Source organism: Acartia tonsa, chromosome 15 (genome assembly GCF_053477335.1).
Source record: "Acartia tonsa isolate MP-2025a chromosome 15, ASM5347733v1, whole genome shotgun sequence".
NCBI classification, from domain to species: Eukaryota; Metazoa; Arthropoda; class Copepoda; order Calanoida; family Acartiidae; genus Acartia; species Acartia tonsa.
In genome coordinates this window covers 12950479-12972134 of record NC_137274.1, presented here as the reverse complement: position 1 = coordinate 12972134, position 21656 = coordinate 12950479, and the positions used below count along the sequence as shown (strand labels likewise).

Sequence of the window (21656 nt, the reverse complement as noted above, 5' to 3'; positions counted from 1 at the left end):
AGATTTATATTTTTCCAATACAAAAATTGTCCTGCATCCTATAAATAAGCTTTTTGACTTATAAATGAGAGTATTTAAATGTATTTGTTGCTTTCCTAAAAGTACTTTGTGAAGCTAACAATCTAATATCCTCATTAGTGTTTTAGCCAAAGATAGATTGAAAGAGTTGATCAAAACATAGTTTTATACAGCATGACCCTCGAAAAAGTATTTTTAAGCATCTGCAGCCCTTATTTCTCAATGAATTATAAAAAAATGCATATGTCCTTGTTCTCCATAGTATTCCACATAGGTAGATATAAAAATATTTTTTTTACCTCCATTAAAGGGCGAATATAGGTTCGATATGATATGAGCTTATATGAAAGGTGCCATTTCATACTTTTAGAATATCTATGCCAAATTTAAAAATTCAAAAAAATCCTTAAGTAGATTTTGCAATTTTCTGTTTCAATTGAACATATGATAAATGAGATTGCCGACAAACCGTTTATTTTAGCCCTTTACAAGACTTTTTTTTTGACTACTTTACTTATGTTCATTTAATTAATACATTTGCATGCATCTTTTAAGATCATAAAATCATTAATTTTCGTAATTTTAAATGTAATTATTTTAATTACAAATAAGCGTACGTAGGTGTGACGTCATTGACACGTCACACATTCCACTTTGATAAATATTCATTACTAAACGTATTTTTAATGCAATTATCTACCCCTGTGCGTATATGTCAGCTGATTTCAATAACAAACACCCTTTCTAAAGTACGTAGTATTTCATAACAAGTGGTTTCGGCAGGATATTGAACAATTATTTTGAAAATTATTTACTCTTTATTATTGAACTATTATGCTTTCATGATTACGTTTGGACCAGTAGGCTAAACTTTATAGATGTGTAGACTGTAGAATAACCATAATTATAGAAAAGCATTGTTTTTATTAACCTCATATTTCTATTTACCTACCTTATTTTGAATCTACCTAAGTTTTTATTTTTACGGGAATTGTTGTGTAAGGAGCTTTACCACTTCAACCTCCCCTTTCTCTTTTTTGATTAACCTTCTCCCTGTCTCACTCTATTGTGGATTAGCTGTCTGGGATACATCTAATTTTTGCTACTCTCTTTTTGATAATTTTGTTCTAATCGTAGTATACTTTTTTATTATTTTTTACCAACTAAATATTTTTTCCAGCAATTTCATGTTCTTGTCAGTAAAACACACTCTGAATCTGACACCCGTCTACACCCTGCTCGATTTTGGTTTAAGGGGAATGACAAATGCTGTGCACGCAACTGAAAAAATGTTTCCTTCAAATATTACTCAATATGTTTGTCCATCTTATTTGATCTTTGCTTTCATGGATATTCTCATTCTTGTGAAGTTGGCTGAGACCTCAAAAGTTTAAAAGACTTAATTAAATAATATTTTTTTTTAATTTCAGGTGAAAATGTTTAAAGTGGATGAAGTCTAAAAAACCAGATAAATAAAGTTCAACAATTTACAGATAAATACAGGTAAAAATAAGGGAGTTTTTTTTTGAGTAGCGAAGCTACTCTATGATTCACTTTGTCCATGCGTCAGTCCGAGACGCAATGAGGAAAATTTGATTTTTTCGGCTGCTATTTAAGCTATTCCTATTAGGGTTGGGCTGAATACTTTTTTGCTGGATACCGGAAAACCGGTATCCGGATTGTTTCAATATCCGGTATCCAGCCGGATATCTGGCCAATGCTTGATATCCGGCTAATTACAAGACATCCGGCCGGATATCCGTTATCCGGATAGTTTCAATATCAGGTAACTGGCCGGATATCGAAAATGGCCGGATATCCGGCCCAACCCTAATTCCTATGTATGACAAAGGCACATCTAGTCTTAATTTTTTTGCCTGTCTGTCTGTCGGTCATGAATTAGAAGACATAAAACTTTTTAAAAGATAGACAGCTGAAATTTTCAGTGAAGATTCATATGACATGCAATTCTAGTCTTTACACAGACATAAACCTTATTTTTTAAAGGTTTCATGATATTCTTTTAATTTTAATATATTCTCTTTCTGTCCCTTTTTTCCCTTGCTATGGCATAATTTCGCTCGTAATTTCAAGAATTAAAGATAATTTGACTCTTAAGTATGTATGCTAGACGGTTGACATATAGGAAGGTGAATCCACCCCTCTGACAATAAACTAACACCACCATTGTTGCCTGTATTATACTTCACTCAATTTGGGTTTAAGGGGGTATCTGTGCATGTCACTAATTTTTTTATTTTGAAGAAATTTCATATTTTTCAGGAAAGTTATACCATGAAGTGTCACTGAAGAAATTTAGGAAGACAAACATACATACACAGATCCTGTTACTTTTGTATAATGATAAAAATAGTAAAATAAGGGTAGAAATTCTCAATCCACAGTTTTTTTTAAAAGCAAAGCTTTCCTATAATTAGGGTAGGTCTGTCCGTCCGTGAAGTATAGCTTTTTTCGTTAATTTAGGCACGTTAGAATTCTCCTATCGATTTCAAATTTGGCATGGTGATCCCTGTAGTAGTCAGATACTATCAGAAAGCGTGGCAACTCTATAATCATTACCAGAATGTCCGTACGTCCATTTTCAACATGTTCTTCTTTTCACTTTTTTAACAACAAATTTTTATATGATCTAATTATCCGATTGATCTGATTTTTGGTATACTGATTCCTGGGACAAGTACAATATTATATATAAGTTTATAATATTAATGAAGTCCTTAAAATGTAAGTATGTCCTTAAACATTAGTTGCTTTTGTGGAGAGCAGTATGGAGCTGCCTTTTCCCGCCGAAATTTTTTCCCCCTGTTCTTGCCATAATAGACAATTTTCAAACATCTGTGATAAACTTTTTTTTCATAAAAATTTCCTTTATTTTTTCACTTGACACTTGTAAGATTTTACAATTGCAATTTTTAAAAGCGAAGCTTTTCTATAATTAGTGTCGGTCCGTCCGTCCGTCGGTCCGTCCGTCCGTCGGTCCGTCCGTCCGTCCGTAACGGATAGCTTTTTTCGTTAATTTAGGCATGTTAGTATTGTCCTATCGATTTCAAATTTTGCATGGTGATTCCTGTAGTAGTTAGGTACGATTTAAAAAGCATAGCAACTCTATAATCACTACCAAAATGTACGTACGTCCATTTTAAACAAGTTGATTTTTTTACTTTTTTAAAAAGCTTTTTTCGTTAATTTAGGCATGTTAGAATTGTCCTATCGATTTCAAATTTTGCACGGTGATTCCTTTAATTGTAAGGTACGAGTTAGAAAGCGTAGGAACTCTATAATCATTACCAAAATGTCCGTAAGTATATTTTAAACATGATGATTTTTTTACTTTTTTAACATCAAATTTTTATGTGATCTAATTATTCGATTGATCTGATTTTTGGTATATTGATTCCTGGGACAACAAAGTATAATGTAATAAACGAAGCAACTCTATAATCAAGTCCTTAAAATGTAAGTATGTCCATAAACATTATCCTGTTCAAGAAGTTTTTAACAAATTTACTCACAATTTTGCTTTGACTTTAATACATTTATATTAGGATTATTCTGTTCTGAAACTATACAAGTGTTAACGTCCGTTTGTCCTACCGTTTCAGTGCTTCGCTTTTATGGATGTTGTCATCCTTGTTTTAATATTGACATGTTTGAAATATTACCAGTGTCACGTAAAAATGTAAGGGAAATTTTTATGAGAAAAAAGTTTATCTCTGATGATCTAGAACTGTATAATTTGGCGAAAAAAGTAAAAAAATATTTCGGCGGGAAACGGGGGTTTTCAGCGGGAGCGGCTGTTCTGCCGCCGTTTCTTCACAGTTCCATATTGTTCTCACAAAAGCAACTGCTGTGCCGAATTTTAGAGATGTAACTCTTTTATGGGCTAAGATCATGTGCGTTTTACTTTTGGTTTCAAAAAGTGGCTCATCCGCCTACCCCCTTTACAATTTTGCTTCGATTCTTATACATTTATATTCTGATTATTCAGTTCTGACACTCTACAAGTGTTAATGCCCTTTTGTCCTACAGTTTCAGAGCTTCGCTTTTATGGATGTTGTTCTTTCTATTTTTATGTCGCTAGTTAATAGAATAAATATTATCCGTAAAATTTTTATTTTCTTTAAAAATAAGGCGGGGGGGGGGGGGTTAATGACATTTAAACTTAAACTGTGAGCATAATGGTCTAAATATTGAGCTAGACACTTGAAAATGGTACATAAGCATAGTCCCATAGATACTACATCTAAATGAAAAAAAAATCATTTTTTTTTATTTTAAGGTTAGGTGTAATTTGATGTAAAAACTCACTTTTAATTTTTTTTCTTAAGTTTTTTCCTTAGAAACTTTTTGTCTATTCATAAGGACATTATTTAAGATGATTCAGCAAGTTTGGTACCAAAACTCAAAAAACCCAGATTTGATATATGACACACAAACTTTAGAAAAAATGCACTTTACTCCTTCGAGCCACTCACCTAGCCTACTGGGGTCGGTCCCCGACTTGCTGAATCATTTTAAATAATGTCCTTGTTTAATAGACATAGTGTATTCAAGGAAAAAACGTAATAAAAAACAATTAAAGGTAAGTTTCTACATCAAAATAGACCAAAAATGGCCTAATAACCCCATTTTCGCCCATTTCCGCAGGGTTTTTCTTACCTGACCTAACCTAAAATAAAAAAATTTGAATTTTTTCGCCATTTAGATGTAGTACCTATAGGACTAGGCTTATGTACCAAGTTTCAAGTGTCTAGCTCAATATTTAGACCATTTTGCTCACGGTTTAAGTTTAAATTTCTTTACGCCCCCCACCCTTTATGGTGGTTGACAAACCTGACCCTCTCCTTCCTCAAGTGTGATGAATATGCATCTAGCGGTGAAGCAAGGGGAGGGTGGGTTAATGCAACCATCTCAAAGTCAATGTATAAATGGCACTTAGAATTCGAATTTCGATCTGAAATTTTGCATGAGTAATCCTTGGTAGGTCTATTTTCCCTAAATCGAATATAAAATTGGAAAAAGTATTGACTGGCGGCTCAGCCGTTAAGCCAGTTTTTGGCTTTTTTCAGGGCAAATCCATCATTAAATACGGAGGAATCAACTTTTTGAATGATAGTTTTACATTCTTCGGTCTAAAAATGGTACTCTTGGCATTTTATAGCTTCTACCAGCCCTTTTTAGTCGATTCTAGCAGTTAAACAGATGGTACTAGAAAATTTTAAAAAGTTTATTGGTGTTATTTTCAAAAATTTTGCCCTAAAAAAAACCTTAAAACGACTGAGCCGGCAGCCGTTAGCCATTACTTTTCCAATTTTTTGTTCGATTTAGGGAAATTAGACCTACCAAGGATTACTTTGCTTTTTACATTGTTATACTTTAATAATATTATTGTTAAATTAAAACTTTAGTACACATTCTATTATGTTATTGTTATGTTATGAAATAAACTAATAAATGCAAAACATTTCAAAACTTTTGTATTTTTTATTTTACTGAAAGGGGAAGGTGTTCTTCGTAATAGCGAAGCTACTCTATTATTTGAAATGTCAGTCTGTCCATATGAAAGTTTTTTTTATGAAACATGATTTTTTTGGCGCTTGTTTAAAGATAAACTGCTGAAAACTCCTGTCAACATTCCCATCATTAGGAAGCATAATTAACTAAAACATCCATAACAGTCGGACTGCTTTTCCCCCTACTTCAACTATGTGTGTCGCTGATAAGTTAGATTTTGAATTAAGAAATATAAAAGAAATATAACTACTTTTTATCAAAAAATGTGAAGAAAAAAAAACAAATAGAATGCTTAGATGAACAATTATAAAAGGAGAAGAAGTGAACACTTATTATTTAAAAAATTTTTTTTTAATTATGTAGCATCTAATCTTTAACGTATCTGTCCGCATAATTGTTAGACTATTTGTATATCTAACACTTAACTGTGGCGTAACACGTAGTGCATCCGCTTGTTGTCGGGAAGTGCTAGGTTTGAATCTCGGCCCTAAACCACATCATGAACTGAGATGTTACTGCTGCTATGTCTAGTGAGCGACAAAAAAAATAGAGAGTAGGGGGAATGCCTTGGCACAACATAGCCGCAACTCATTACCGTGCTTTTCTAGACAAAGGTCAAGCTATCAAAGAGTTGATTGTCTAATGGATGATCCCTTACTTGATATCCTTGGCATTTGAGGACGTTACATTACAACACAAATTCAGTGTACGTTCATGGTGGCGTGTAGCGGACTTGTACCCGAAGCATCACCGGGCCCCCAAAAGTTTATTATTCTTAATATCTTAAATAATCGAACACGCTTGTTCATATCAATCAACCGAAAAATTTACTTTTTTTTCCTTAATCGGCCATGGGTGTTTGTTATGCTTGGTTTCCAAAAGATTGTTGTAACCTACTTAAAAACGAAGAAGAAAGCACTCCCTCTTTCTTCGAATATAAGGAAAGGGTGAGTCTCAGAGGTAAAACTTAATCTTCTTCTTATTATATAAAGTAGTAAGCGTTTTTTGTCTGTCCCGAAGGATCTCACTAACCGCTGAACCAATATTGTTCTCCTTTACAGGGAAGCTTCTTATAGGTTCTGGGAAGGTTTTAAACTATTTTTTGAGAGGGTGTCTTCACCCCCCTCCCCCAAAAAAATATTTTTTTTATTCTTTTGGAACTCAAATTTAATATGGGATGAGGCCGACTTTTCCCCCTCCTAAATTAAGTGCCCCTAGAGGCTTCTAGGGGCGTAGCCGCTAGTCCTAATATATAAAGTAATAAGCGTTTTTTTGTCTGTCCCGAAGGATCTCGCTAACCGCTGACCCGATATGGTTTTTCTTCACAGTGTAGCTTCTTCTAGGTACTGTGAAGGTTTTAAACTATTTTTGGGGATTGTGTCTTCTCCCCCCTACCCCCAAAAATATATTTTTTTACTCTTTTGAAAATCAAATTTTAAATGGGATGAGGTCGACTTTTCCTCCTCCTACCTTAACTGCCCCTAGTTTTAAATAAAGCACCACTTTTTCTTTACATATGTTTGTTTCTCATCCCTATACATGAAATTACACCCACACAATAATAAAGCCTCTCAATTTTAATATCTGAAACTGTTAAAAAAATAATGAATAAAGCTTTTAATAAAGGGGTATTTCCATGAAGCGCAATTCAAATGTGAAACATTGTGAAAATCAATGCTCAAAGTATTTGATATAAGATTACTTAGGTGCATCATTCACACTAATTAAATGCGAAGCTACTCCATATTTCTTTTACTGATTTTCATTTGCTTTGTCCATATGTCTGTCAAAGATTTTCAATAATAAAGTTTTTCACTTTTGGAATGTGGCTCTCATTTGTGTACAGTCCCCTTTTGTTACAGCTTAAAATAGATGAGCTTCTGTCCATGAAACTTTAGGTCGGGTCCAACAACCAAGGTAAGTCTATCCAGAGAGGGATTGGACAATAGGCTGTTTATTACACTAGTCCCCTGAGTTTTATGATAACGGTTTATTACTCATTGTACATTTCTTTATTGACCATTGTCTTATACCTGTAGATCCCTGGAGCCTAAGCTAACTCTCCTTTGCTATCCATACACCCTGATTATGATGCAAGTAACAGACAACGTACTCTTTGATTGCAGAACCTTTGTCTGCAAGTCTTAACTATGCATTATAAAGGTTAGCCTATTTTAAGGCATGGCATTCCCCCAACTCTAACTATTAAAGATGCGCTTTTGACATAGCAGCAGGAGGAAACATTTATGACATCTTTCATTAGAATCTCGGCCCGACATCATGTCATAACTAAATACGTTAATAGTTATTTCTCGTATCGTATTATAAACGGCTTTCCGCGGATATAGAATGTACAATTATAAGATTAAAACTAGTTTTTTTAGCCCCGTGGTGCCGAAGGCACCGGCTAAAAAAACTAGTTTTAATCTTATGATTGTACATTTCTATATTCGTAGAAAACTGTATATAATACGATGCTAGACATAGTTTTTTCGTATGGATGAGAACCGGTTCCTATCCACCGGATTCGAATGAATATGAGAAAATGGTTTCTACTGCTGCTATGTCAGGCACGCGACATAAATAGTTAAAGTCTCGGGAATGTCTTGGCCCAAAACAGGCGCAACTCATTACCATGCACTTAATACTTCTCAAAGGTAGTGCAATCAAAGGGTTGGTTGTCAGTAGCAAGATTTGGTTCAGAGATACACCAAAAAAAACACCTAATGGTGTATCCCATCCTCAAGAGTTTATCTAGGTTATCTGTATTGTATAATCAAGCTTAGATTTTATAGATGTTTTCATTCTTATGTTAAATGTTATTTTTGCTCGCATATTCTTTGTCGCTCTTATGGCTGTCATACTGGTTTCTGTCTAATATAAGTGAAACTAAAAGAAATGGTGGACTTTGATACCATTAGTATAGTAATAGAGCAGCTACAAGTTTACATATAAATAGAGCTAGATTAGTATTATATTATTATTTTATTGAAATTAAATATATTATTCTGGAAATCGAGTATAATGATGTATGAAGTATAGAGGTAGCAAGGATTGGCTATTGCTAACGTCACAGCTATCTTCAAGATATTGGCTTTGGATCATCTCAATCTAAATATAAAAATATTATGGATTTTGTGCAGCTCACAGTATAACAGGGGTGAATATTCTGCAAAATTGACCCTACTAAAAGAGGGGGTGGGGGGATAAAAAATATGTGGTTTGGAAAAAAAAATAAAAATTAAGAGAACTGAGAAAAAAAAATTTCCATTCTCCCCCCCCCCCTTCCCTCCTTGGTGAAAAAAAATGTGTGGGGATAAATGAATAATATATACCTAGAGTTCTTTAAATATTTTTCCATCCCCCCCTCCCTCCTTGGTAAAAAAATATGTGGGGAGGGATTTTTAAAATTTGTGGCAGGGGAAAAAACAAATCTTGTGCAGAATATACACCCCTGTCGTAGAATGCTCCTGGCATCGATTATATCACCAAAAAAAATATTTATACTTTTAAGGCTACTAGCTGATTCATAATGGCCTTAAATAACTTAAAACTATGTACCTTTGAATGACAATGTAAATGCAATATATTATATGTTTTTTCTTCTTCATATTACTGTGCACGGAAAGCTGAAAAGTCGGACCCCCATACCCCTGTTGTCAATTCATTGTCCATTGTCTTGTCCCCTGTACATACCTTGGCAGGGGTGACAAGATCCATGGTTAAACCATTCTTCTCTGTTTCCAGCACCTTCTTCATGGGCAGCTTGACTTTCTCATGCACCTCCAACTCTATCTTGCTGATAATAAGAGTGATTAGGTCCATAAGAAGCGCAGCAATAATAAGGATGAACGTTTTTTTTTACAAAAAAAAACTCTTTAGGTACTATAATACAATCATGGATGGACAAAAATTCGTTATATAGCAGATTTTCAGTAGTCCTAGAAAAATTAAGACACTTTGAAAATTTTGGTACCCATTATTCCTTCCCCCCCCCCCCCCCCAACACCCGAGAACAATATTTTTTTTATAATTAGGTTAGGTTATAGACTAGGGGGCTAAAAAAAAGTTTTTAATCTTATAATTGTACCTTTTTCATCCGTGGAAAGCTATTTATAATACGATGAAATAAATAACTATTATAGCATCTTATTATAGACAGCTTTACGTGGATATACAAATGAAAAATTAGATTAAAACAAGTTTTGTTAGTCCAGAGGGGCCGATGATTTTGTTTTAATATTCGTGGAAAATTTTGTAATACAAATGTGGCTGAGAATCTAGGGGTATAGTCCCTTTCGTGTTAACGGACCTTAAGGGGCGATTCTTCGTATTTTTCACAGTTGTTTTTCTCCTATTTCTAGCCCCTGCGGTGGGCTCTAACCTTGCGGAGTTAATTGCCTAACCCTGTGGGGCAATCACCGCTAACCCAATATAACCTAACCTAAAATGACCTATAAAAAGCTATTTAAAAAAACATGAATCGCCCCTTAAGAGGCGTTGCCACAAAAGGGACTATTCCCGAATATTAAATACCTAGCAAAGCACAACAATATTTAACTACTATAGATGTTCAACTTTCACTCCCGATTCATAAATTAAACATGAGTGGTCGTCGACAGCTCCTCCCTCCCTCTATTTTTATACATTTTTGCTTTGAATACAAGTTGCTAGTAGAAGATAACTTAAAGGCTTTTTTCTCGTGCTATTTCGGTTTAATAAACAAACTGTTGATATAAGTTTAAAAACAATTTTACCTGGAACTAGTGGTAAATTCTTCTACAGGTCAAGGTCTGAGACACCATGGAGGGTCCATTAACTGAAAAAAGGGCTTGAATGTTCTCTTTTCTGGCTAAAACCTCTCATATATACAAATTCCTATAAATAAATTAGTTTAGTTGTCAGCTTATTCGTTTAGATTATATCAATCCCATTCCACTAAATTCAAAAGGATAACAGATGAAAAGTAGGTAATAAAAGTTAGGTTTTGATGTTAATTTCACTTAAGAAACAAAATCTATTCTGCAGTTTAGTTGGGGCCAATAAATCGATTAATTTTATTTTTTTTCAATTGTCCACAATAAAATAAAATACAATACATGATTTTTAGTCATGGGTTTGACTTTGAACTGGTTTCATTCCAGTGGAATTTAGTCATAATTGGAACTACCTGTATACGCTACATTTAAAAAAATAAATTATTACCTAATGATAAGTACAGCCAACTTGGCCTGACACACACATATAAACTTTGATTGTTTATGTTATGTATGTCGTCCCGTCTGCTATTTTAATCTCAACATGACTTTCATTTGCGTACGAGGGGGGGGGGGGACAAATTTTCTCCGTAAATATTTTCCTAGTATTTAATATTAATATTTTCCTAAATAATCAGATTTTCAGTACTGTCTAGGAAGTTTTTTTCCAGAAACCTTTTTCTCATTTATTTGTACTGCAAAATAACAACACTATTTATGCAAACTCTACACGCATCCTGTTGTGAATATGGGTATTTGAATATTGTAGGGAACCACTCCTTTGACGTCATGAATTGGCCCAACTTGTCTAGGTTTTTAGCCATAACGGCCTTATCCAATGGAATATCTTTATTTGCTTGAGTTATTCATAATGTATATAATTGCACCTTTGATATAAGCTCATATTATATCCAACCTATATTCGCCCTTTAACACCGGAGATTTTTAGAGCTAAAGTTTTGAAAAAGTGACTGAGGAAAAAGTAACTTTTAACATGAAACGACTTTTTTAGCAAAATTAAAGGAAGCCTGCAAGAAATACCACGCTTTAACTGCTGAAAGACTGCCACAAGTAGACCAAATACCCCAAATTTGAAGCCTTCAGCTTCTATAACAAAAAAGTTCTAGGCATTTTAAAATGACATTTTATGTACAATGGAAATTTTGAAAGAATTGCAATGCTCATGTTGAAAACTTTAAAATTAAACTACGTGGCCTAGAAACAAAATTATAAGCTTATTTTTGTCATAAATTTAGGTTTCCAGTAACTAATTATATTTTTACAATAAAAATACCCATTTTTATAGTCAAAATCATTAAAAAAAAATAAGTTTTACTTGCGTTGTACCGAATGTACTGTAGCCAATCAGAAGGCTGAATCAGCTTAACAACCAATCACAGCTAAGCTTGTATTAGTTTACCCCTTTGTTTCCGCTATGATTTTCGTTTAAAAATGCAATTTAAATCGATTTTTTTTCATAGATTTTGACTATGAAATGTGGTGTTTTTATTGTAAAAATGTAATCAGTTACAGGCAATCTAAGTTTCTGACAAAGATAAGGTTATAATTTTATGTCTAGGCAACGTAATTTAATATTGTTTTTTCTTTTATGAGCATTGGAAATCTTTCAAAAATTCCATTGTACATAAAATGCTATTTTGAAATGCCTAGAACTTTTTTGTTATTGAAGCTGAAGGCTTATAATTTGGGGTATTGGGTCTTCTTGTGGCAGTCTTTTAGCAGTTAAAGCGTGTTATTTCTTGCAGGCGTCCTTTAAGGTAGAAATCCTTTTATTTTTGTTACTAGCAGAAACTTTATACAAAAATGAAATAAAAAATTTAGTTTTTGAGTAAAAAGCATTTTTTTACACATATTTTTTGAGTCTTTTTAGTTTAATGATATTTTGAAAAACTTACTTATTAGGCAAAATTTTTTAAAATTAAAAAACCAAATAAATCTTTACGAATATAGCAGGAAAATTGTTTTTGTTTCACAATCCTAACTTTAATAACAAAAAAGATATGAAGAAAATAAAATTAAAACATAATGATTTTTTTGTCTAAAAAGCTTAATTAACCCCCTATTAAATTATTGAGATGTCAGAAAAGTAGGCGGAGCAACTGTCATAATTAATCCTTTTCTCAAATAAGGGTTAATAAATAACCTAAAATTTGCAAATAATCAATTCATTCAGTAGTATTTTTTGCCATTAAAAATTTATATTTTTTGGTGGAATAAAAAAGAAATAATTAGTTAATTTGTTTTTCTTTGTGTCTCATTATTCAGTTGTCAGAAAAACATAATATAACCATCCAAAAAATAAGAGAAACAAAAAAAAATTCTTTTTCTCAGTCACTTTTTCAAAACTTTAGCTCTAAAAATCTCCGGTGTTAATGGAGGTAAAAAAAATATTTTTATATCTACTTATGTTGAATACTATGGAGAACAAGGACATATGCATTTTTTTTATAATTCATTGAGAAATACTTTTTCGAGGGTCATGCTGTACATCTATAAAATATTTGAAAAATTTGCATTTTACTTTTGATACAATAATTTTACAACCTTTGAACTTTCAGTCTGAATATGTTATAATTATAAAATCAGCAAGTGTTTTTCTGATTAGTAAATTTTCCATTCCCTTTAAATCTACCCCTTCTCCACTGCTTCACCCCCCATCAAGCAAACTTCATTTTTTATTCTATTTGTCCAAACTCAATTTTGGGAAAGCCCCTGCTTTATATTTGTTGAGAAGGTAATGCCAATATTTATGTCATGTCTTTACTAAAATGCTTTTCACTTTATTTATATAAAAATGCTTATTTCATCAGTTGTGTCTGCACTCCATGAAATTATCAACAGTGGCTTTAATATTCAGTTTTTAGGTTGAAATTATACTGAAAATAAAATAACAGGATCTTTGTATGTTTGTCTGTAGCAATGAATCTTGCTAATCACTGAACTGCTGTCCTTTACAGGGTAGCTTCTCATAGGTTCTGGGAAGTTTTATAATTACTTTGGGGGAATATACCACAATAGAAAGCACCCCTAGAAAAAAATTGGCTAAAATTTTTTGTAAATTAATCTAATTTACAATTTTTGATTTCCTTTAGAATATGTAAATTGATTATTATATTAAATTTCCCCATTGTATATAGTGTCACCCTTAATTCAAAAAGTTTGTTGTAAAAAAGTAATGGAATATTACAGAAACATAGCTATTCCAGCTTTGTATCTTTAGAAAGTGGAGTGATGAATTACAAAAATCATTTCGGCCAAAATGATATCATTACTAACTGGCCAAAGGCCAAATAGGAATGGTGGATTTCTACTTTTATAAAAAAAATTTCAACCTCCTAACTGTTGAACAGGCCCAGGTGGTAGTCCTGTGGAACCTGGTGCAAAATATGAACTTGCCAATAAAATTATTTTAACCTGCAAGCCAAAACATAAAATGTGGATGAAAACAGAGTAAGATTCTTTTTAATTAAAAATTTAGCTTAAGAGTTTAGTAGAATGGTATATGTTTGAAGCTTAAGATCTGTTAATAAATGTTGAACCGATCAGGTTTTACTCTTCAGGGATTATACCTTCTTACATTTTGAATATCTTCTTTTATAGCCTGCCAAATGTGGGTAAATTTTATTTAATCTCATTGACCGCAACAAACACAAGCATACATATGCATAAAGAGCACACACACAAAAAATATGGTTAAAACTTTATTAGAAGGGGGCCAATTGCATTTTAAAGACCGGTCATTTTTTTGTAATGTATACTGTATATGTTAAAAGTAAGCTTTACCATCAGGAAAAATAGAGAACTATGTCAAAAAGTTTAGTTTTAACTATAAAAGGAAAAAAGACAATTAACTGCACATTTATATACTTCAGAAAATTTTCTACCAATCTTTGCTTTAGTAAAAATCGACAGAAAAGATATTTTTTTAAGTAAACAACAGCCTGTTTTGCTTTATCTTTGAGATATTATGAATGAGATGATGTTGAGGTTTGATAATAAGATGAGAAATTTTTTCGTGCACACGCCCTTTAATCTTGTAAAAAATTTTAGGAACAATATGAAAATTTTCACAGCTCTACATACAACAATAGATGAATGTGAAAAAATTCCAGATTGTTACACAACTGATTTTGGTCCATTTAGTGGTAAGATATTTCAATTTAGTTCATATTTTCCATAAGTTCATCAGTGAAAATATATTACAATATTTTTGTTAAAAATTGTTTAATGCTAAAAAAAGACACAAAAAAATATATGACTTTGATTGACTTATAATTTAAAATTCTTTATAATTCAGGGGAAATACACAACTTTTTAGCCCATAAGTTTTAATAGATAGAGCAGAGATGTCAGGTGGGCATTCAATTCAACTCATTCACCCACCTTGACCAATAAGCTTCCAGAAGAGAACCTACTGTTAAGGATTAAAAACAGAAAATGAGTTCCTACTTAAAGAGATCACGAATTAGTTTTTTCAGAATTCATTTTTATTTACCTTTTCTTATATTTTAAGTAATTTTCGTAGAATAATTTCTTAAAAGCTCCAAGAAGTTAGAAAAAAAATTGATTAAAATGCCAAGCTCAATTCAACACGAAGTTAACGTTAAAATTTGAGCAAAAATTAAACTATAAGAAAATAAGCAATTTCTTCGCTTGCAGATAAAAACAAAAAAATCAATACTTAGGAAATAATTTTGTAATAAACCTCTCTTAATATTTGTCTTCGAACTTTCTTTAAAATGTAATGAAAAAGTTTGGTTTATTTTATAAAATCATTAACAAAATTTTGGTATGTTTCAGTTGGTATAAAGACAAAAGAAAAATTGTTTAAATCCCTAGAAAGAATGATATTTAAGAATTGAATTGTTTAAATAGAATAAACAAATAATATTTGCGGGACATATCCAGCAAAACATTTATACCTTACATTATACGCACACACACACTACGTACATTACTCACACAAACACACACACACTAACTAAACTACCAAGGTAGGTAGAGCTATGGAGAGAGCGATAGAGATAGATAGAGAGAGAGAGAGAGAGAGAGAGAGAGAGAGAGAGAGAGAGAGAGAGAGAGAGAGAGAGAGAGAGAGAGAGAGAGAGAGAGAGAGAGAGAGAGAGAGAGAGAGAGAAAGAGGAGAGATGGAGAGATATAGATAGATAGATAGTTTTGTTATATACCTCCCCTTATACTCACACACACGACACACTCACTGAGCTACTTACTGAGGTAGGTAGAGAGTTATGGGGAGAGCGATTGAGAGAGAGAGAATGAGAGAGACTAGGGAAATAATACATTTCAAAGTTTATTTTCTGTACAGAGATCATTGATTAATTCTGGATGATATAAATACCCTAAAGTACGCACACACGAAGACACACGAATTGGTAGCAAAATTTTCTCCAGAAAAAAATATAAGAAAAAAGAAACAATGTTCACCTATAATTTTTGTCCCCTTTAAATTGATTATAACAATTACAATATAATTTTCATACTGACATGAAATAAAATTTTTTATACTTTATACTTTGGTGGGGAATATTGTTAAGGAAGTAAAAATCCAATTTACAAAAAAAATACATTGATAACTGGTTTCCACATTTCATTTAACAAAAGCTTTTTAATTCAACCTTCCTAAGAATCCTTGTGTGATGCTGGGGTGTTTGGAGTTCTTAGGGAACCACACTTATTACATAAAATTATCTTCAGATGTCCAGGTTTTAAGCTATAACAGACTTATACAATTGAACATGTAAAAATCTTCAAGTTATTTATAATCTATGGAATGGCACGGTTTTTTTGAGCCCATATCATATTCAATTTATATTCGCCCTTTAAACATGTATCAACAATTAAACAAAGTTGGCAAAGTTAGGTTTGGTAGCAACCTTTAACCACCAAGATAATGATGTCATAAAACAAAAAATACAATATATACATTGGAGTTTCTGAAAACATTTACAACTATAACAGTTTTTATTAAGCTTATTGTAGAAGATATATTTCCCTAAACTCTCCAAAATTATATAAACTTCTGGATTTTAGGCAATTGCAGAATATATTTCTCTGAATGTATCAACTTATTAGATACTGTGATATTAGTTTATAAAGAAGATATAAATATACAAGATGAAGAAGGTAACATTTTTTTTAAAAAAGATAATAAATTTTTTATAGACAAGACTATTATGCATGTTTTCATTATCAGGAAGAATGCCTCTTGTAAAAGCTGGTGGTGATTCTCGTTTTGTGTTGAAAATTAAAGAGGCTGGTGGTGATTTTGGACAAAGTCAATGTGGAGGTTTGACTATTTTCTGTAATGATATTTAATTTTTGTTCCATAAATAATAAGAGTAAATATTTTTCAAGATTTTGAAGCAAATTTTTTTAATGAAATCTTTTATATTTTAGCATCAGTTATTAAATACAAGAATAAAGGTAAACATATATTTATGCCTACTTAAACTTCTCATTTTCTGTGTTTGAGATAAACCAAGGACTTATTAGATAACATACTAAATGCTCTTTTGTAAAAAGATTCTTTAAAAAAATGTATTCTATGAGAAAGTCATGCTTTCAGATGAACATTACAAATTATAGAGTAGCTTAAAAAAAATACATAAGTAGCATCTAATTAATCTTAACAAAATCGAAATAAAAAATAAAAAAGCAGTATATAATTAGAAATGTAGATTATTGTATTTCATAATACAGCCTAACAGTTTCCTTTTTTACATGTCTAAATCTACAATATTTATAAACAATTTTTTTAGATATCTTATTCCTTCTTAAATTTTAAATTTCATATTATTTTGTATATTCCCTGTTCTGAAAAAAAAACAGAGGTAAAGACTTAATAGTCTTTATTACTTTTTAGCACTTTAAAAACTTTATATTTTTTATCAAATGCTTTTAAAATGTCACATTAAAATGAAAATTAGATTTATTGTGGCTTTTTTTCCTGTTAAATGAGGAGATGGATTCAAAAAGTCCTTATAAAATGTTAATTATTTTTGATGAACAACATTTTGAGCTTTGAAATTTTGATTTTAGCCCTTCAAAATAAAAAATCTGCTATAATTGGTTACCTAAATTTTTTTTTCTTGATAAGATTAAGTAACAACAATGATTCTGTATATACCCAAAAGGATATTTTTTCTAGCAACAATGATTCTGTATATATTGAAAAGGATTTTTTTTTCATCAGTTGAAAGTAAAAAAAGAAAATAATTAAAAACTGTTAAGTTTTCCTCTGAAATTTCTACTGAAAATGGTACCTCCTGCAAAAACCACTGCATTTAAAATTTTATTGAAAAGTGAAATGAAGTTACCTATCCTGGGGAAGTAAAATGCACTATGTCCCAATTAAGGTTCTGACACAAAAGTCAGATCACCCTTCAAACGCACTGTATAGCATGACTATAAATTAAATATTTTTTTTACAGCTTTGTTTACTGCTTCAAAACTTGGAGACAGTATAGCAGTTAAGAATATATTGAAAAATGGAAAATTTTCTGCTGATGTAATTGACTCTGAAGGTAAATATTATTAGAGAAAAAATATTGCAAAACAAAATCTGCTAAAATTTTTCATTATACAATTATCTTAATTACAGATAATGGTCATAGGGTTAAATGAATGGGTTTTAAGTTTAAGGGGGCAAAACAGCCTTTTATTCACCCTCGGCCCCTCTCTCTTGACATCTATGCATTAATCTATCCATCTATTCATCTCTCTCTCTGTGTATCTATAACTTTACTATAAACTATAGATCTTTTCATTTAATAAAAAACACTGTAAATCTATTTTTATCCAAAAAAAATTGGGTTATCTTTGAATATATAATATCTTTATATCTTGAAGGAAAGACCATTCTTATGATGGCATCACAGTATGGAAACACAGAAACAGTGAAGATTCTTCTAGAACTTGGAGCTGATATTAACATTAAAGATAATAATGGTTTGTTAATTACAAAATATTCATACTATATGCATATTTATTCATACAAGGTGTTTAAAAACTGTGTATTAAGAAATATCCACTAGGAGTATTAAAAAATCATTAAAGGTCCATTTTCTCTGCAAAAATATGAATAATATTTATAAAATCTGTTATTTAATATCTCTTATACAACAGCACATTTCAAAGCTTAAAGAATTCTTAAAGTGTTTATTATTCTTTTTTCCCTTTAAAACAACTTTATATGACAGGCAATGAAATGGTTACATTTAAAATTATCCCGAAAGGCCTCTTTTGGACAAAAATCATAGTTTATTATTTTACATAAATTTTAATTCTGAGTGTTAGAACCCCTCATATCCATTCTTCCCCTGTCTTTCTATCTTAATCCTTGGACAGTTGGCAGATTATCTAATAATTAATAGATAATTAGTAATAAAGCACTTTAGAGCAAACTTCAAATGAAAATAACTTACTTTTTTAAAGATAATTAATGAAAATGAAGAGTGACTTGCTGTAATTATCAATGTGCACAGTTTAAAAAAAGAATTTTTTGTCCAAAAATGACTTTCCTTTAGAGAAAGAGAAAAGCCTAAATTCTCAAAAACGTAAAAAGCTGTTTGCATGGAACCCAAAAAAACAATTTAAAATCTCAAATTGGTACATTGATCTAACCTTTCACCACTTAAATATTGTACTTTTCTACCAATATATTGCAATTTTATCATAGATTTACCATCAGGTATTTTTCCCTATCAGTATAGATACATTTTTAGAGATATTTAAAAAACACCTTAAGTAAATGTAATGTACATATTAACAGAGAATATAGACCTATGATTAATTTTTTTCCTGTTTCTTCTGGAAACACAATTTTCTTTAAGACACCTTGTATATAAGGTTAATATTATTATATCATATATTTACATCTTTTTATATATCTAACAATCTATTGTATCTATAAATCTACTCTGAATATATAATGTATCTAATATATTTATTAGGGTTGGGCCAGATATCTGGCCATTTTCAACATCTGACCAGATACCAGATATTGAAACTATCTGGCCGGATATTCTGCAATATAAGGGGGGGGGGCGTAATGACATAAGTTCTTAAACCATGAGCAAAATGGTCTGAATATTTAGCTAGACCCTTCAAACTTGGTATATAAGCCTAGTCCTATAGGTATTACATTTAAATGGCAAAAAAATCCAAAATTTTTTATTTTTAGGTTAGGTTAGGTAAGAAAAACCCTGCGGAAATGGGGTTTTTAGGCTTTTTTTGGTCTATTTTGATGTGGAAATTTGCCTTAAATTGTTTTTTCTTAGGGTTTTAACTTAAATACACTGTATCAGTTGAGGAAAGGCAGTCATAGAGAGAACATGTCTCTCTGTGCAAACATTAAAATAATTAAAAATGTGATACTAGTACGTGACTAAATTAAACAAATTTCAAAATGAAACTAAATTTTTTTGCTAACAATTGTAGCAAGTTTTTTTTTCCAAAAATACTCAGATCAACTCACAAACACAAAAGGTAAAATTAGTAAAATAAACATAAAACAAAAATATTATGATATACAAACTGAAATACTTTTTTCATATCTGGTCAACATATAAACACAATATGCCAAATCCGCTGCTAATCAGACTACTCTTACTCTTACAAAAATCAAACTTCTTAAAATTAGAACAATCCCAAAAAAGAATGTTAAAATTGTTAGGGATGCACATTATTTGTCTGCAGGACAAGCCTGATTAGAAGCTCCAAGTAATCCTAACTTAAACATCGAAAGAGAAATGGATGCACACAGAAAATAAAGATATTTATGTAAAGTACATTCCTTAATAAAAATGTTAAATATTTCTTTATTTTCATATATAATAATTCATTTTAAATGAAATAACAACTTATTTCTTTCTTACGCAACAAGAATTTGCTAAATAAGCATATCAAATATAACATTCATAAATAAAACATGAATTTGCTTAATAAGCATATCAAATATAACATTCATAAATAAAAGCTTAACACTTTAAATTTTTTAAAATTATCTCATTTTTTTCAGGAAAAAAGACTTGTTATCATAAAATAAAATTACTTTAAAAGACAAATTACTAAAAATACTAAAATTACGAAAATACACTAAAAAAAAAAACTAAACAAATACCTAAACTACAAAAAATGACAAACATAAAAATAAACACAAAAAAAAATACTTTACAAAAAAAAATTACACTTTAAAAATACACTATAAAATAATAAACTTTTAAAGTAAAAAATATGCAAAAATATAGACCTACATCAAAAAACTTGACTTAATTAAAAAATACTCTAACACAATAAAAAAATGAAATTATCAGCAAAAGTAGGTTTATATCAGCCTTCCTTTTCTCATCTCATTGGAAGCCTGCTGGTTTTCTTAGGCTTGGTGTAGCTTTAAAGCACTTTAAACTGTAGCCCTGTAAATTTAACCTGGTCAACTGTAAGACTCCACTGATTGAAGCATATCATAGGAGGGTGTTGACCATGGTCTGCATGTAATATAAATTATAAATTTTTATAAAATTGTAATTTTATCATATGTAGATTCGAAAATATATATTCATTCATCTATTCATATGGACATTATTTAAGATGATTCAGCAAGTCGGGGACCCACCCATGGAGACTAGGTGGGTGACCCGCAAGAGTTAAGTGCATTTTTCCCAATATATATGTTGTGATACATCAAATTATTGGTTTTTTAGGTCAAGGAACTCAAATTCAGAGCTAAAAAAAGCATTAGACTAATCTGAAGCTAACCCCCCCGGGCTAGGTTGGTTTTCTGCAGGTTTTAAGAGCATTTACCTAACCTAACTTAGAAACTTACCTATATTTTCACAGGTTTTTTTCTTGAATAAACTGTGTCTATTAATGAGGACTTTATTTAAGATGATCCAGCAAGTCGGGGACCGACCCCAGCGGGCTAGGTGGGTGACCCGCAGGGGTTAAGTGCATTTTTCCCAATATATATGTTTTTTTAGGTTAGTTAACTCAAAATCAGAAGTAGAATTAGCATGAGACTAATTTGAAGCTAGCCCTAGTGGGCTAGGTTGGTGGCCCGCAGGGGTTAAATGCATTATTTTCCAATATATATCTTGTTATATATCAAAATATAGGTTTTTAAGGTCAAAAAATCAGAGCTAAAATTGGCATAAGACTAACCTGAAGCTAACCCCCGCAGGCTAGGTAGATTTTCAATTTTCTACCACGTAGTTTTAACGTAGTTGAAAATATCAAGACTTGAAAATCGTCTTTCTGTGATATATGCAAATTAAAAAAACGTTTTTTAAGTCTTGATATTTTTAAAAA

General features: G+C 31.2%; 1 protein-coding gene and 2 long non-coding RNA genes across 4 annotated transcripts in view; 2 read left to right on the top strand and 1 right to left on the bottom strand.

Moving 5' to 3' along the window:
• LOC145306857 (uncharacterized) overlaps window positions 1-21656 on the top strand; it is a 58577-nt gene that overhangs the window by 7919 nt on the left and 29002 nt on the right. Inside the window, exons 16-23 of the mRNA XM_080149179.1 lie at window positions 13142-13195; window positions 13682-13781; window positions 14382-14476; window positions 16383-16475; window positions 16546-16638; window positions 16749-16775; window positions 17783-17875; window positions 18201-18299. Of these exons, the coding sequence (XP_080005305.1) occupies window positions 13142-13195; window positions 13682-13781; window positions 14382-14476; window positions 16383-16475; window positions 16546-16638; window positions 16749-16775; window positions 17783-17875; window positions 18201-18299 (654 nt within the window). The remainder of the gene's footprint in view (window positions 1-13141; window positions 13196-13681; window positions 13782-14381; window positions 14477-16382; window positions 16476-16545; window positions 16639-16748; window positions 16776-17782; window positions 17876-18200; window positions 18300-21656) is intronic.
• On the top strand, window positions 314-5511 carry LOC145306798 (uncharacterized). 2 transcript variants are annotated; one of them, XR_013875221.1, is made up of 3 exons: window positions 314-1521; window positions 2302-5019; window positions 5387-5511. It is a non-coding gene; the product is annotated as an uncharacterized LOC145306798 (long non-coding RNA). The 2 variants fall into 2 exon arrangements; XR_013875220.1 differs by having other exon boundaries at window positions 2302-5511.
• On the bottom strand, window positions 9250-11240 carry LOC145307165 (uncharacterized). The gene is made up of 3 exons (XR_013875323.1): window positions 10759-11240; window positions 10311-10431; window positions 9250-9352 (listed from the first exon to the last, which is right to left on the bottom strand). It is a non-coding gene; the product is annotated as an uncharacterized LOC145307165 (long non-coding RNA).